This window comes from Carassius gibelio, chromosome A1 (genome assembly GCF_023724105.1).
Source record: "Carassius gibelio isolate Cgi1373 ecotype wild population from Czech Republic chromosome A1, carGib1.2-hapl.c, whole genome shotgun sequence".
Taxonomy (NCBI): domain Eukaryota; kingdom Metazoa; phylum Chordata; class Actinopteri; order Cypriniformes; family Cyprinidae; genus Carassius; species Carassius gibelio.
Genome location: NC_068371.1, coordinates 2,917,278 through 2,932,231, shown reverse-complemented (window position 1 = coordinate 2,932,231; position 14,954 = coordinate 2,917,278). Strand labels below are relative to the sequence as shown.

Below are 14,954 nucleotides of genomic sequence, written 5' to 3'. Positions count from 1 at the left end.
TACCAGAGGAAATAATTATAATCCAGACTCCATCATCTCAATTTACATGAGGTTGTATCTGAGGCAGAACATATTGTAGAGCGTTAAGCAAGTGTTCATGTTTTTATAACCTCTGCCTCTAACCACAACAACATCGAATGAAAGGCTGACCAGACCTTCACAGACAGGTGACCACACAAGCTCAGCCAATGAAATGCATCCGAGGACTATGGAGTGGACCTTGGTCATAATAGAATCATTTATAAGTGAATGAGCAGCTCACTGGACGCTTGTTGAGTTCAGTGTGAATGAGCAGTGACCCGCATCTTACTCTAGCCTATTTACATTATTGATCATTATCATACAGTACACCTTATCTGATTTAACAGTGAAGTCCGCTCTTTCGGGACTTTTTATCTGTGCTAGATCAATAGATCAGTTAACACAGTTTATGGCTCTTTGGGAAATGTTTCAAATGATAATATTCCAGTCCACTCTGAAAAAACTTGTTAGCGTGTTGCATCAAAAACACATTAAGTTCTAAAAATAAATGTAGCAGTTGAATTAATGTGCACAGTTAAGACTTGACTGTCCAGTATGTATGAGCTTGTATGTGCATGTTTGTGTTAGGAAACAGGACATATCCTGCTGAGCATGTTTCCTAACGAGACATGGCTTCTTTTGCGAGGGTTGGTTTGTTCATGAAACACACGGCTGAATGGATGTGATGGTGACTTGGCTTACACTAACAGAAGTCTCTCTCTCTCTCTCTACGCTAGTGTACTATGTATCTGAGACATCAAAGAGCACCATAAATGTTTAAAAAAAAAATGTAAGCAATATTTGCATTTAGATTTATTTTGGTTATGAACATGCACATGCATGGTATTTATGCACGTGACTGAACATTATGAACTGTTATCATGGGCACTTGCAAAATTTTGTTTTCAAAATGCACATTAGCTTCTTCACTGTCATCCAGTTAAAATAGACAGCACTGTATACGGTATGCTGCATTATGGGATGAATGAAAGTGCTGCTTCACCCTCTGAAATAGCCCGTTTTTAGGCAGTTATACCAGTTAGCCCTGTACATGCAGTGCTGCAAGGCTTTGTGTTTCTGACACCTGCTGCTCATGAAAAATCAAAAGAAGTCAAACAGTGTTTAAATGTTTTCAAACAACCATTGAGATTGTTGTGTTCACTATGGTATTTATCAAACAACACCAAAAACCTAAAAAAGCCACTAAAATATGCCACCCCAGACTATATATTCTTGAAAATATATACACTATAAAAACGCACTACAATTGGTTTAAAACATTTATTTTATTATTATGTATTTGTATTTAAATGTTCAAGGTCCTTTTTTGTTATTTAAAAAAAAAAAAAAAAGAATAGTAATTCATTAGGTAATCCATTTGGCAATTTCCAGCCACATAAGTGACAAATACCACTGGCGACGTGACAAGGTTGAGCAAAGTTCAACTTGAAGCAAATCACAGTCACTCTCACTGTCTGAATTCTCAGAGATCCGCCCTTGATTTAGTTGGATACTGCAATCAAGGAACTCCTGCTAGCAACAAACACAAATGAGATTTCATTGCTATCAACGTTTAAGAGCCTTATGATTGTCCTGCACATTAGATTAGAGTACTGTAAATACAGGGAATTGTCAAGAGAGTCAGTACAACCAGAGACTGTTTTACTATGACAGTTGAGAGGGTCTGTATTACTTACTGTTGGAAAAACTTGGATCACGTGTGCCTTAACAACCAATCACATTACAGTCATGATGTCACTGAGTTGTGCGACTCTCAATCGCCGTTTATGGATAACATAGGAATGAATGAGAAGTGCCGTAAGCTGTATCAGACCTGTCACAAAAAGTCAGTGACTTCTCTTATAAAAAAAATTGTTGGGGTGTAAACTCTACAAATAGTTAAAGCCAAAAGTATTGCTTAGTGTAAAACGTGTTGGAGATTAGCTGATAGGCTGTCGATTCATTAAATGATGAGCTGTTTCCTCCTCTAAAAAACTGTTTATTTAGCGTAGTGAAGCCTCTACTCCTTTGACATACATTAAACAAAATAAAAATGGCCTCTGGTCTCGGAAACGTATGCATTCGCCGCTATGATTTTTAGGCTAAACGTTGCAGGTTTGCTTTCTAGTGGCTTTGATACAACACCATGTGCCCCACATACATTTTGTCTTAAATGACAAATTATAAACAAAGGGCTAGATTTACTAAAAGCTTGCAATGGGTAAACCATCTTTTGCCATCAAATAAAAACACAGTCAAGATTTACTAAAGCCATGCAGAGAAAAATTTGCAATGAAAAGGTACAGCTATTTTTGAGGCGGAGTAATTTTGAGTATTTTAATGAATCACGCAAGGGGATTTCCTACGGTTTACTTGTATTTGCACCATTATTTAACAAAACAAAGCATGTTTTAACCCATTTTGCATCTGTTGTTAGTAGATTACATGCAGCAGAATCAAAATAACTGATTACTAAAAAGGTTTTGAGTTGCAGAGCTAGAAATCTCCCCTTTTCGTGTTGTATCTGTACTAATTTTATGCTTCCATTAAATATCTGAGCTACAATCATCCATTGTAGCATATTTTGGTGCACTTCCCATAATGAATGCCTATTTAAATTCATATTATGACCTTTTGACCTTTCTACTGCACTCATCCAATTCAGGATCTTAAACAGAAAGTACAAGAAGATTCAAATCAACTCAACAGATGAAAACAATATTATCCATTAGATTAAACCCAGAATGTCTGTTTTTGAGAGGACAGTACAGATATTAACATAACTGGCTCAACAAGTTGGTTGCTGTGGTTAAATACAGGCCAAGAGACAGATGGAGAACGAGTAAATAAAAATGCTTCATCAGCTGTGTGCTGTTTTATGGATGGTACTATATAACACAATAAATCTCTGTTTGTTTGTAATACTGATCATAAAGATTAAAAAACACGATACAAAAAAACACCATTAGTAAGAAGCAATACACGGCTTTATATATATATATATATATATATATATATATATATATATATATTACTTCTTCCAACACACACATCCAAACAGAGCAGCGTTTCTGTGCTCAGAGAATAATAAGACAATCTACTTATAAAGCACATAGTTTAGGGTTTACAACCACCCCTAAACTAGTAATGAACAGTTGAAGGTGTCTCTCTGCATTGTTAAACAGATTCATCGATTGTAAACAATTAATTATGCATTATTATACAATCCAGATCTGAGTATTTGCACGGCTCTGTGCTAAATACTCCTCTCAAACACTACAGAGAGGACAGAATTTTGCTGTGGTATTACATTTTACATAAAAAAAAAAGTGTTATATCTTGATATTTTACTGGTATTCATATAATAAGAACTCCCAAAATGTTGTTGTCTTGGGGAAAAGGGTGCCTGAGTGACTGACAGATATTCACTCACTTGCCAAAGGATGACGTTTGTTTTCTTTTAATATACCACATTCAGATGACTTCTACAACACCCCACATTCAAAGCCACTTCCCTCCTCTCCATCCAGCCTTTGTCTGCTATATTTCCTGTAGCAGTGTGTATCTCTCTCCTGCACATAGCCTTAGTAATCACAGCTTAAGAAGTTCAACAGGGGTAGGCCTGTATCACAATTACTATAACTCAAGTGAGCAGCTTTTGGAGCTGGCAGCTATTTCCATTGAGCCTATTGTCTCTTTCCAGTGCAGTCAGAAAGAAATTAAACCCAACACCTTTAGATGTGCTTCACATTATGAGACTTTGTGCTACAGTTACAGTCATGAACTCCTCTAAAAGATATGAGGAATGAGCCAAATTAGTTAAAGAGGAGCTCATTAATGTGCTCTGCAATCTTTTTAAAGTATAATCAGAAGAGTTTATAGCATAACTTCACAATAACCTCACAGGAAATCAACAATGGCTTCTGTGTCCTAACTTATACATTTCCACAGGAAAGAAAGGAGAAGCTAGTCTGATAAAAATCACAATTGTCTTGTTGTTGTTTTTTTGTGATTTGGAACACCATGCCAGCTTTGTATGCGTGTTGTATATTCATATTGATGTCATCCAGAAAAACGGTCTAATAAAATATGCTCTAGGGAGACTTTAGTCAACCCAAACCTACAAGCGGAGCAGAGGTTTATTCAGAGCTTTCTTCTGTGTTCTGGTATGGAGAAGGCTATTAGCTCTCATGCATAAAAGTCAATCAGAAAGTAGTAAATGGGAAGATTTTTTCCCATATGACACTAGACTATTTTATGTGGAATTTTTTGCAAAGTTTTAAATTGTCATATAGGCCTATATAAGTGAAAATGGTAAGTCTAAAACTATGCAGTTAGATATAAGTCACAGACACTATATATATAGTCTGTGGCATCAGGTCACTGGACTTTGATGTTGTTGGAGCACAAACCCGAAGGGTTTTTTTTTGTCACTGTGCTGCAGGACCACAGAAAACAGAAACAAAATGACAGAGATATCCTCTAGAGAGTAAACTGCTATTAATGTGACAACATTTTTTTAAAAGGATTTTTTTCTGAGAAACTTACATTTGCCAACACATCTTTAGATATGTACTGAGATATAAAAGAAAACATTTCCCTGCATATTCTGACCCGTTTTCTCACAAGAGGCCCTTGCAGGAGTGGATACCGTGGTACACTCAGGTGAACAAAGCATTCATTCTGTGCCAGCTGATAGACAAGCTTTCATCACTGTCCCTCAACACTTAATTTCATCCCTTCCAATACACTTCTCAGGTGCACATTCCAGCCAAACTAACTCTACTGGGACTTCCCACAATTACCTGGCTCTTCATCTAACATGCCAGTGACAAAAGTATATTCTATACTGTCAGGCCTGGCCTGTGTCTGGAATTATATTTAGACTATATTTAATGTGCACAGGAAGCCTCTCACTATATCCTTCCTTACGGTGACAAACAGAGAAGAGGAAAAACTCTTTTTAAAGAAAAAACAATACAAAGTGACATTAATCTCAAACAAATTTCTTCTAAACAATAGCTGTGCAACTTAATTACTTTTATTTTTTAAACACTGCCACCTCTAAACAAACTATTACAACCATCTACAGAATATTACAACACCATGAAGTAGATACTGTCATAATTCATCAACAGGATTCATTGATTGCGAACTGCTCTGAAACACAAAGAACACGCAAAAAAAAAACTTTTGAAGCTTAATGATCACATAAGGTTGTATTGCAATTTCTAGTTTTCAACTTCCAAATTTAAGTCGTTTGTTATAACACTTAAGATATTAAAGACTTTTATGACATTTCATTAAACTGAATTTAAGCTCAGCTATGGGCAAAAAAAAGCTTAAACATGTAAGGCGTCAAATCAAATGCTTCTGAACTTATTGCAGAGCAAAGAGTGCATTTATGTTTCAGGCAACACAGTGATTTCATAAAAATAATTAACGGTTTAAAAATGTATAAACAGACTAGAATTGGACCATAAGTCATCAGCTGAAGAGCTCTATTGTAGATCAATAGCAGAATATTATCGGTTTAGTTTTTTCTCCTTGCTGCCACAGGCTATATTTCTCTGTTAGGTTAATATAATTGAACATTGATGCTTATAGAATTAGGCAAATTATATTGTTTAGATCTAATACTTTGTGAAAAAAAGGCAATGGTAGGGATGCACGATATATCGGCCATCAGATCGATATCAGCCGATATATGTACATTTTTCTGTTATCGTTATCGAACCGATAAGAGAATTTGGCCAATATTTTAGAGCCGATAAATAGTGCATTATTTCCTGCAGAGACACTTCAGATGTGCACTTTTCACATCTGTTTGAACTGGTTTTTAATTGCTTGAAATATCATTGGAAACACTTCAAAAAGGAAAATACAGTGAATTCCAACATGTGCAGGGCGAGTCTGTCATATTATAATGAGATTATTAGTTACTGTAAAATAATGTAGCGCAATCTTTGTTCACCCTTGTTTTAGCACATTGTTAAGAGAAGAGCGCATCAACAACAGATCCACGACTAGCACAGTTTAGTTCGCTTTTGCATTTATAGTCTTTTGTGCAATTGTACGTTGTAATCTTGTGTTTATTTTATGCATATAAATCAGATTTTTCTCATATAGAAAGAGTTTGGTTAAGCTATAGCCTATAGAGGGTTAATAGAGTGCTTCAGTTGGCTAGTGATCATCTTTAGCTCAGCGCACGCAGCTCAAACAGCAGCTTACAACATATATACATATATATATATATATATATATATATATATATATACACATATATATATATATATATATATATATATATATATATATATATATATATATATATATATATATATATATATAATATAATGAGAGCACTACTATAATAAAACGTTATGAATTTGTTTGGTTTGGTTTCTGTATTTCAGCGCATTGTAATATTAATTTAATAATAAAACTAGCATAATAATAATAGATAGAAAAGCTGCTTTAATTTTGATTTATGTTGAATTGTTTAATGCCTTTTAATGGTGAGACATTTTGGTAATTGGTCTCTCAAAAATTATGTAAAAATGTGGATTTAGATTTATCGACCAACATATCGGTTATCGGCTTTCATATTTAAAGAATTATCGGTATCGGCCAAAATTTTTTATCGGTGCATCACTAGGCATTGGTATTGTTGTTTACTGTGCTTTAAAGTAGAGTTGACTGCTAGCAGGAAATCTGTATTAGAGATATAAATCCTGCTGAGAAAAGAAAGGTTAGTGCTTACTGTCCACAAAGGCTTTTCGTTGTGCATTAAAGTAAAAAGAACAGCTTGTGTTTGTCTAATGCAGTAAGACACAGACACACACAAACTCTGTGTCACATACACAAACACCCTTTAGTCAAGCAGAAAACAGAAAACATGAGTAACTGACAGACACTCAATCCTCACGGCTGTGTGTGTTTGTCAGTACACAGTGATGTTGAAGCTCTGAGACTGCAGTATCTGATCCACCACTGGTCATATAAAGGAATAGACTGGAAAGACAAGCAGAAAGCAGACACCTCCATCCACCTCCACAGCAGCAGAAAACCCACTAGCCTATTCAGCCTCGGGTTCAGAGCTTTCCTGACATCCTTTTATGGAGCTTTAGTTCAAGCTTTACAAACTTTTTTGTGAAGTGTAGGCAGCCTCCTTAAAAACCACTAAAATCTTTTGAATCGCTGAAATTGTTTGTGGCAGACTTTAAAGCCAAAGGTCACAGATGGAGTTTGGTTTGTGTGGGTGCATTTAGTAAACACTGATGACAGTGAAAACCTGTGTACTAGAATAGTCTATACTGCAGGTAATGTTTATGTACTGTACTATCTATGATTGTTACACACATAACTACTGTATAACTGCATATACTCTGCGCCAAGACTCATAAATCTGTGCATTTCCCATGAGTCCATTCTGCATCATTTTGTAGGACACTGTGGGAATAATGATTCAGATGATTCCTACCATATGTGTTCATAACAAACAGCAGAAACATTAAACATAACTGTATGAAAAGCTCAGTGTGGTTGTGCTATTTTATCAGCATAGTGACAGTTTGACTAGATTTTTTATAAACACACACACACACACACACACACACACATATATACATATATGTGATGAAAGCATCCGTTACATCTGTTAAAAGATAAAAAAAAAAGTCATGGTGATCTGTATGTGTGTTGCAAGTAATGAAAGGGGAAGATATGTCTCTATTTAAAGCAGACACCCCATATTGCATAAATTCATTTAATTAATGGAAAGGAAAAGGAAGACCCTTTCCATCTATGAAGCCCACATATGAGCAAGAAACAGAAAACACACAATCAAAGTGGTGAGTTTCCCTCCATATGGAGCCTAGCAGTGAAAACAACATAACAACCTTGATTTAAAAAGAACCACAGCCTGTACTGATCTGAGGCCAGTTACATTAATACAAGTGCCATTAGATGAGCCTCACCATTACAGGAACCTTAAAAGTGCTACTCCTACCAGCACCCAACATTTGGTTGAAGGTGCGGTTTGGGTTACAATCTTCTGCATCTATATCTGCTGGGGTAACCAAATCCAGGGAGGTGTGATAAAATATTCATTAGAAAACAGAGATGGAAGTGTTGTTCTTGGATAAAGCAAACAAATGAGACAGAGAGGGCGCAAGAGACAAATGAATCCATCCAATCCAATATGAGAAGGCTGACTATGTGTTCGTGTTGTTGTCAAAATACCAACATTTCAGTAGTCTAACAACACCGGTAAAATTTCACTGTCCTCTGGACCAGCAATCCTAAAACTAATGGAACTACTTAATTTTTTATATAATTAATTGATTAGTTATTAATGATAATAATAAGGAATTTAAAAACATTAGCATTTAGTGTTTTCAATTAAGTAAACATTTCTTTTAAAAGGTCAAGTGAAAAAAAAACTGAAAAAAGAACAAAGAAACACATTTGGCTATAAGTTTGCATCTGCACTCCAAGACAATGCAAAGATCTACTCAAAGATCTCTGTTCTATCGACACTGCAGAAAGGCAGGTATCTTTTTTTTCTTTTCAGTACTGACTTACTCGTAGTGAAAGTACTGGTATTTTAATACTGCCAGATCCAAGCCCCTCTAGGAAAATTATGACAACACGGTAGGAAACAAGTCTGAATTGGGAATCACTTCCTGCAAGACAAAACCTGTACAGACAGGTGAGAGCAGACTGGTCACCTGCCCTCATGGTTCCCATGGTAACAAAGACAGGTCACATGCCTGTTTGTTGAGCCCTCACCTCAGGCTATCCAAGGCGTTTCGCTTCCAAACCCCCCTCCGTCCCCAGAGACTGACGGAGACACAAGAGATGATGCTGTTTCAAGGAACTTCTAGAGTCTGTTTGTGAGATTTAATAAGACGAGCACACATTGATGCTTTAATAAACCTGGTGCAGATTTACAATGACATATTGTAATAAAAAGTGCGCTTTGTGCTTCTTCTCTGTTGATGGAGATTATTCAGGAAGTCATCTATGAGTCATCTGAGACTCAAACAGCTGTAAATGAACAGCAGAGAAAACAAGTTAGGCAGATAAAATTAGTTCCCGCCCAATTTGTCTCATTTTCCCACCAGGGATTTCTCAAAAGTGTTTGTTAAAGTCATGAACTAGCTAACCATCTATGTGGAGAATCAAGACAAGTATTTGGAAACCGTAGAGAGACCGACTCAGATTTGTTGTGTTTAATGGGAATGGGCAGATCTATTTTGGCATACTATGCTTGCCGTGACTCTGATTGGTGGAATTTTCTATACAGCATCATGGGTAATGTAGTTTTTCACCACAAATTCCACTATTAAACATGATTATAAAAATAAAAAAAAATGAAAGCATGTACAAATGAAAATGAAAGCATGTACAAACTAATATCCTCTGCGCTCACAACGCATCTGTCTTCAAAGGTTCATCAGAAATTATTAAAAATCAATATCCCTATGAATGAAAATGAATGATATTTCTGACTGTTGCTCTAGAGTGCACTGTCCTAATGTTTTTCTGGGCTGTAAAATGGCCACAACTCTGTTGTCATTCATGCTGTAGATATACTACTACAGTTGAGTACAGTGTGAGTTTATTTATAATCACTTATTGCACTCCAGCATGATTTACTCAATCAGCACTCAACTCTTTCACAGGCTGGCCTTCTCTTGCCAAAACCTCTCTTAATTCCTTGAAACTCTTCATAGTGACTGATGCTAAATAGGTGCATGATGAAAACTATCTCTGTAAGCAATGCTGTATTTCACCGTTCTTCTATCTATGTGCTAGACATCTCAAACAGCAAATCGAGCTAAACAGGCACAACTCATTATTTTGTTTTCATGCTCCAGTACACGTTTTAAAAAATGGAGATGAATCAAAGACCTGGTTTTGATTGGTCTGACAGAGGAACTGTTCAACAAGTTAAACAGGTCATATCGTGAATTTTTCGTATATATCATATTAGTTTTCAGTGCACCTTCTCTTACATGGTCTATTTTGCGTTGCTACAGTTGTGAGAAACCATCTTTGCATGCATTAAATGGTGCTTTCACACCAGTTTGGTAGTTTGTGTCAGATTCATAAAACATGCGACACTGAAATGTGCAGTTATGAATAAGATCACAGTGAAATGGTCAGAACTTGTTAAAACAAACTTCAGTCTTGTTGCATTACTCTGCATGCAACACATTTTGTTTTCAATGTGTAAATGTAGGCTACTTGTCACCATGAGGTGTGTGTTTTGCCTCAAGCTGTGTTACATCAGCACATTGCTGCAGCACGTTTCTTTCTTACTTCCTTCTTTCTCTCACTCATTCATTCATTCTGCAATGTCTTTTCAACACCACCATCTCTCACAATTGATTTCGGCTACACTGTGGGTCACATACAGGTCTCTCACTCAGGCTTGTAGCTCAGCTAATGTATAACAGGGGCTTTCAACTGGCTCGTGCACGTGGGAGGTGAGAAAAGTGTGCAATTTCCAGAAAGTGCTACTGACTTCCTTGTGTCTAGGGCTGGTCAAAAAGAGCTGTTATTACATCATGGAGATGTGCTGAAGTGATCTGTGAACTCTGACTGACAAAGAAAGCAACATTTGATTTTGTACCATACACAAAACAAGAGTTTAAAGCTGACAAAGCACTGCCATCATTTCAAGGAAGGTGAACATCAGGTCACTGCTGAAAAAAATTAAAATATCAACCAAGGATTCTTCCTCACACCCTGTAAACCTTCATCATGGATTAATAGATAATAGCTTCACATTAGGACTGTCTGCAATGACAGGAGCAGGGTAAAACTATCTAAAACAAGCAGTGTGTATAGAAACAGGTTGATCAAGCTTTAAAACCAACACCACGTCGCTAAAAACAGCAGAAAACAGAGTTTCACAAATAACTCTATGCATGTTCTAGGATTCCAACAAAAACATATATACTTTTTTTTTTCTTTTTTGGAGGATGTATAAAAGTCCATGCTACAAAACAGGTAGTTATATAGCCTTCTCACACACCTTTAGGGGTACAACAGCTTGTCACTGGGGCAGTATTACGAAAGGGATTACTTTGTACATAGTAATACTAAATTATTATTAATAATATGTACCTTTAAGATTAGACTATGAAGCTTTCAGGGATAAATGAGGTACAACAAAAAATATTTATATATTTGTGCATGCATGTATGTTTAGTATCATATTTCATATGACGAATGCATGTATGTTTTGTATCATATTTGATATGACAGACTTCTATGGCCCATAGAGTATTATACAGTGAGAATATAGTGCTCAAAACAATATTATCCAAAGGCCTAAAAGTGTGCAGTTTGGTGCAGATGATATTTATATGTTAATCACACAGCATAACATACTACAAATATAAAATGCATATAAATTTAAGTTGATAAACCTGATCCACTCCAGCTATTGTATACAGTTATACATCATGACCTGAAGGGGAGTGTTTTAGAATCATCCCAAAAAGCTTTCGAGGGAAATAGATGTTTTCAGCCGCAGAGACAAGCTGTTATATCCCTAAAAAGACCATTTTCTGCATTTTTTTAATCACATCAAATATATGACATGCACTTCTATCCACTTATTAAAGGTTCAGTCCCCTGACATTAGTGTATTGATCAAGGACACAATGGGGGCACTACATGCATTAGCCAAACTGGGACTCGAACCGAGCAGCAGACTTTTAACCATTAAGCCACACAGCTCCACTCGCAGGCAGAGTCTAAACATTTGGTCAACAACGCCACGGTGTCGTTAGATACTATTTTGAAGGCTTTAATCATCTTACCAGATTGAAGATCGTCTCCACAACGTCCCGGTTGGAGACTTCTCCAGCCTCCAGGAGCCCCGCCAGAACGGCGAACTTCATGCGGATTCCTCGGATGGGAATCCCGACAGCGCTGTCACCTGCGCTCGCCATGACGGAGTCAGGTGAAGGGGAACAGGTGTGACACCTGTTTGACCCTACAGCCGAGTTAAACTAACGTTACCGGGAAACGTACAGAAAATATGAGCGTTAACGTTTAGTTGACAGAGGCGAAGAACAGGTCCAGGCGTCCATTCACGGCCAGTTTGTCCGTTAATTTTGGCGGTTGATGTCACTACACCTGACTGACAGGAATTATTCTAACGTACTGTGGATAAAACAAATCAGCTATAAACTTGTCAGAAGGAAGAGAAAACCGCGCTGTGGTGAGCCTAGATACGAAACACACTGATTGTCGATCTCCACCGGATTAATAAAGGAAACACATTTAAACAAAAACGTCATTGAAGTGTTCGCGAGTGTCAAACAGGAAACAGCGGTGATGAAGAGATTCCGCGCAGGTAACGTTAACGTTAACGTGAGTCGCACCGATAAGCCGCAAAAAACTACAAAATATAAGGCAAGGAGCATCCAACATTGGCGTTTGGGGATCCCTCCGAGGAGAAGACAATCCTCTCGTTCGCTGTGGGAACTGCTGGAGTGAAGTTTCAGGGGTAACCGACTTTACAGCGCCATCTCTTCCTGAATCAGCTCCTACAGCGATCCGTCTCCGCCATGACAGTGGAGCTCAGGGTTGCCAGGTTTTCATAACTAAACCCTCCACATTGCTACTCAAAACTAGCCCAGTCGCGTTCCGGGTTTTTAAAATACAGTTCCCTCCTCAAAATTTAAATTTCCGGTGGCTAAAACTCACATAATTGAGGTCACTCCTATGGAGCGCACAAAAAACAAAGCCGCGGCAACAGCGTTAAAGTAGTCCAGTTGCGCGGGAAAACCGCGGATTTGGCAACCCTGACAGAGCTGCAAGCTGCGCATGCGCAGTGCGCCGCGAGCGGCGAGAAGGTGGGTGTCTCAGGTGTGTGAGGTACTAAACTAGTGAGAACCTGTTAGGACGGAGTGACACTTCATACTGAGGATCTTGTGTCAAAGACGCTCCTTTGTGGTTGTGGTGGTGGTTTACGATAATGCACTTGCTTTGAGAATGGCATAGAGACATCTGGAGGACAGAGGGATGAAAGGCATGACCTAATCAGAAACGTGGTTTGCATCAAGATTTGACTTGGTAATATCAAATAAAATGTGCTATTAATATTCATATTATTATTTGTATTGTGGATTGTGTATAATAATTAAACAACTTGCATGCACAATATTATGTTTTCTTCAAATCAATGATCTATTAAACTATTTAAAAATAAATTATAGTAAGATCAAACTTATTGTTGAACTATATGTAGAGGAAGAACATATCAGAAGTCAGAAAGACCTTTACAAGTATGTTTACACACACACAATGAATTTTCCGGTGTAGAAGAAAGTTGAAACATACATGATATTGCAGACTTATGTAGGAATTGCACAGTAGAGATTAAATTCAACACTAAAATACGAACTAAAAAAAAATTAATAATGCACTATATATAGATGATGAAATATAGAGAAAACATATAGCCTAATTGTTTAAATTAATGTACAGATATGTTATTTACACATGAGATCCTCCTTTTTTGGAAGATAATGCAGTTATATTAGCTTTCCAGGATTTTAGACAATGGAGCGAAGAATGGGTTTGATTCCCAGTGAAACCAAGAGATAACATGGAGAAATAACGTGTATATTGCTTTGGATAAAAGTTTCTTTCAGATGAATGTAAAGTTATTATAGATGGTTTCTATTACTCAACCTCATGTCATTCCAACCATGACAAACCATGATGTGCTCTTCTTTTTTGGGGGCTTTTTTGTGCATGAGAAATGCAGTAAGTAAACAATGGCAGAATTGGGTGAACTATCCCTTTAAGTGTGCATAAAATAAGAAATTCGCTGTATATTTTGTAATGCATGTTATAGACAGTATTATGAATGATTTATACATGATACGTAATTTTTACTTTTTACTATTTTTACTTAATTTTTAATCATGATTTCAGAACTCCATCTTTTGATGAATTCTCTCTGGTTACATAAATTACATAAATTCATAAATTATTTAGTCTGATTAAACCCCATCCCTCTACAATCAGCTGCACGCTGGCATTAATCTGAGTGCAACAAACCAAGTCCCAGCCTACTTTTTTTCCCATACTCCACTACATTTTGATGTGCATCACAAAATAGAATAAAAATCAGTCACTACTTCAACTTCAACGTGACTTCAAAGAGTAATTTGTTATTTCACCCATTGTATCTAAATCTGAGATCATTATATTTTAGATTCATTTATTCAAATTGTTTCACATGCAAATATTTATTAAAGAACACAACAAAGCACATATAATTATTATGTTGCATGTAAACGTTACTGTTAACTATTAAAAAAAAACACACCATTAGCCTACACAGAGGTCTTGAATATTAACTATTTTCCTAACTAGCTTGTCTCATTATATTTAACGTGTAGTTTCATGACCCCTTTGAGTCGTTGCCAAGGAGTCAGCAGCTCATTGACTGTGTTGACTCTATATACAGTCCCTCGGGGGCCGCAGAATTAAAGGTCTAGACTCTGTAGCAACAAAGAACAATTTGTCTCACAGGCACTGAACTTTATAATGACATCAGACCACACAGATGCATACATAAAGAATTCATTACAGAAATAAATTTGCAGAAAATGTTTTTTTTTCTAATTCCAAATGCTTTCTTCTCAAAGTAACAGGATGTGGCAGCTAGAAGCTTGTTATAGTGTAAATAAAAAAATGTCAGTTTTAATCATGCAGCTATTGCAAGTGAAGTGTGGACTTTTGTTCTTGGGGTGAAAGACAAAATTTTGAAATAATATAACAATAATTCTGCCTTTGGAAACAATAAGGAACGCCATATGATCATTTAGATATCGTAATAATAACAGCCATTATTGTTCTTATTATTAAATGACATGACTAACAAGACATTGGAT

At 36.6% G+C, this 14,954-nt stretch overlaps 1 protein-coding gene across 4 annotated transcripts in view; it reads right to left on the bottom strand.

Annotated features, from left to right (window-relative positions):
• LOC127954165 (lipopolysaccharide-responsive and beige-like anchor protein) overlaps positions 1-12,732 on the bottom strand; it is a 147,831-nt gene extending 135,099 nt beyond the window's left edge. The window contains exon 1 of one of the 4 annotated variants that reach the window (XM_052553389.1): positions 11,862-12,732. In XM_052553389.1, the coding sequence (XP_052409349.1) occupies positions 11,862-11,993 (132 nt within the window). In that variant the 5' untranslated portion in view covers positions 11,994-12,732. The remainder of the gene's footprint in view (positions 1-11,861) is intronic. The other 3 variants (XM_052553375.1, XM_052553382.1, XM_052553367.1) reach the window with 3 other exon arrangements.
• Positions 12,733-14,954: the final 2,222 nt, after the last annotated feature.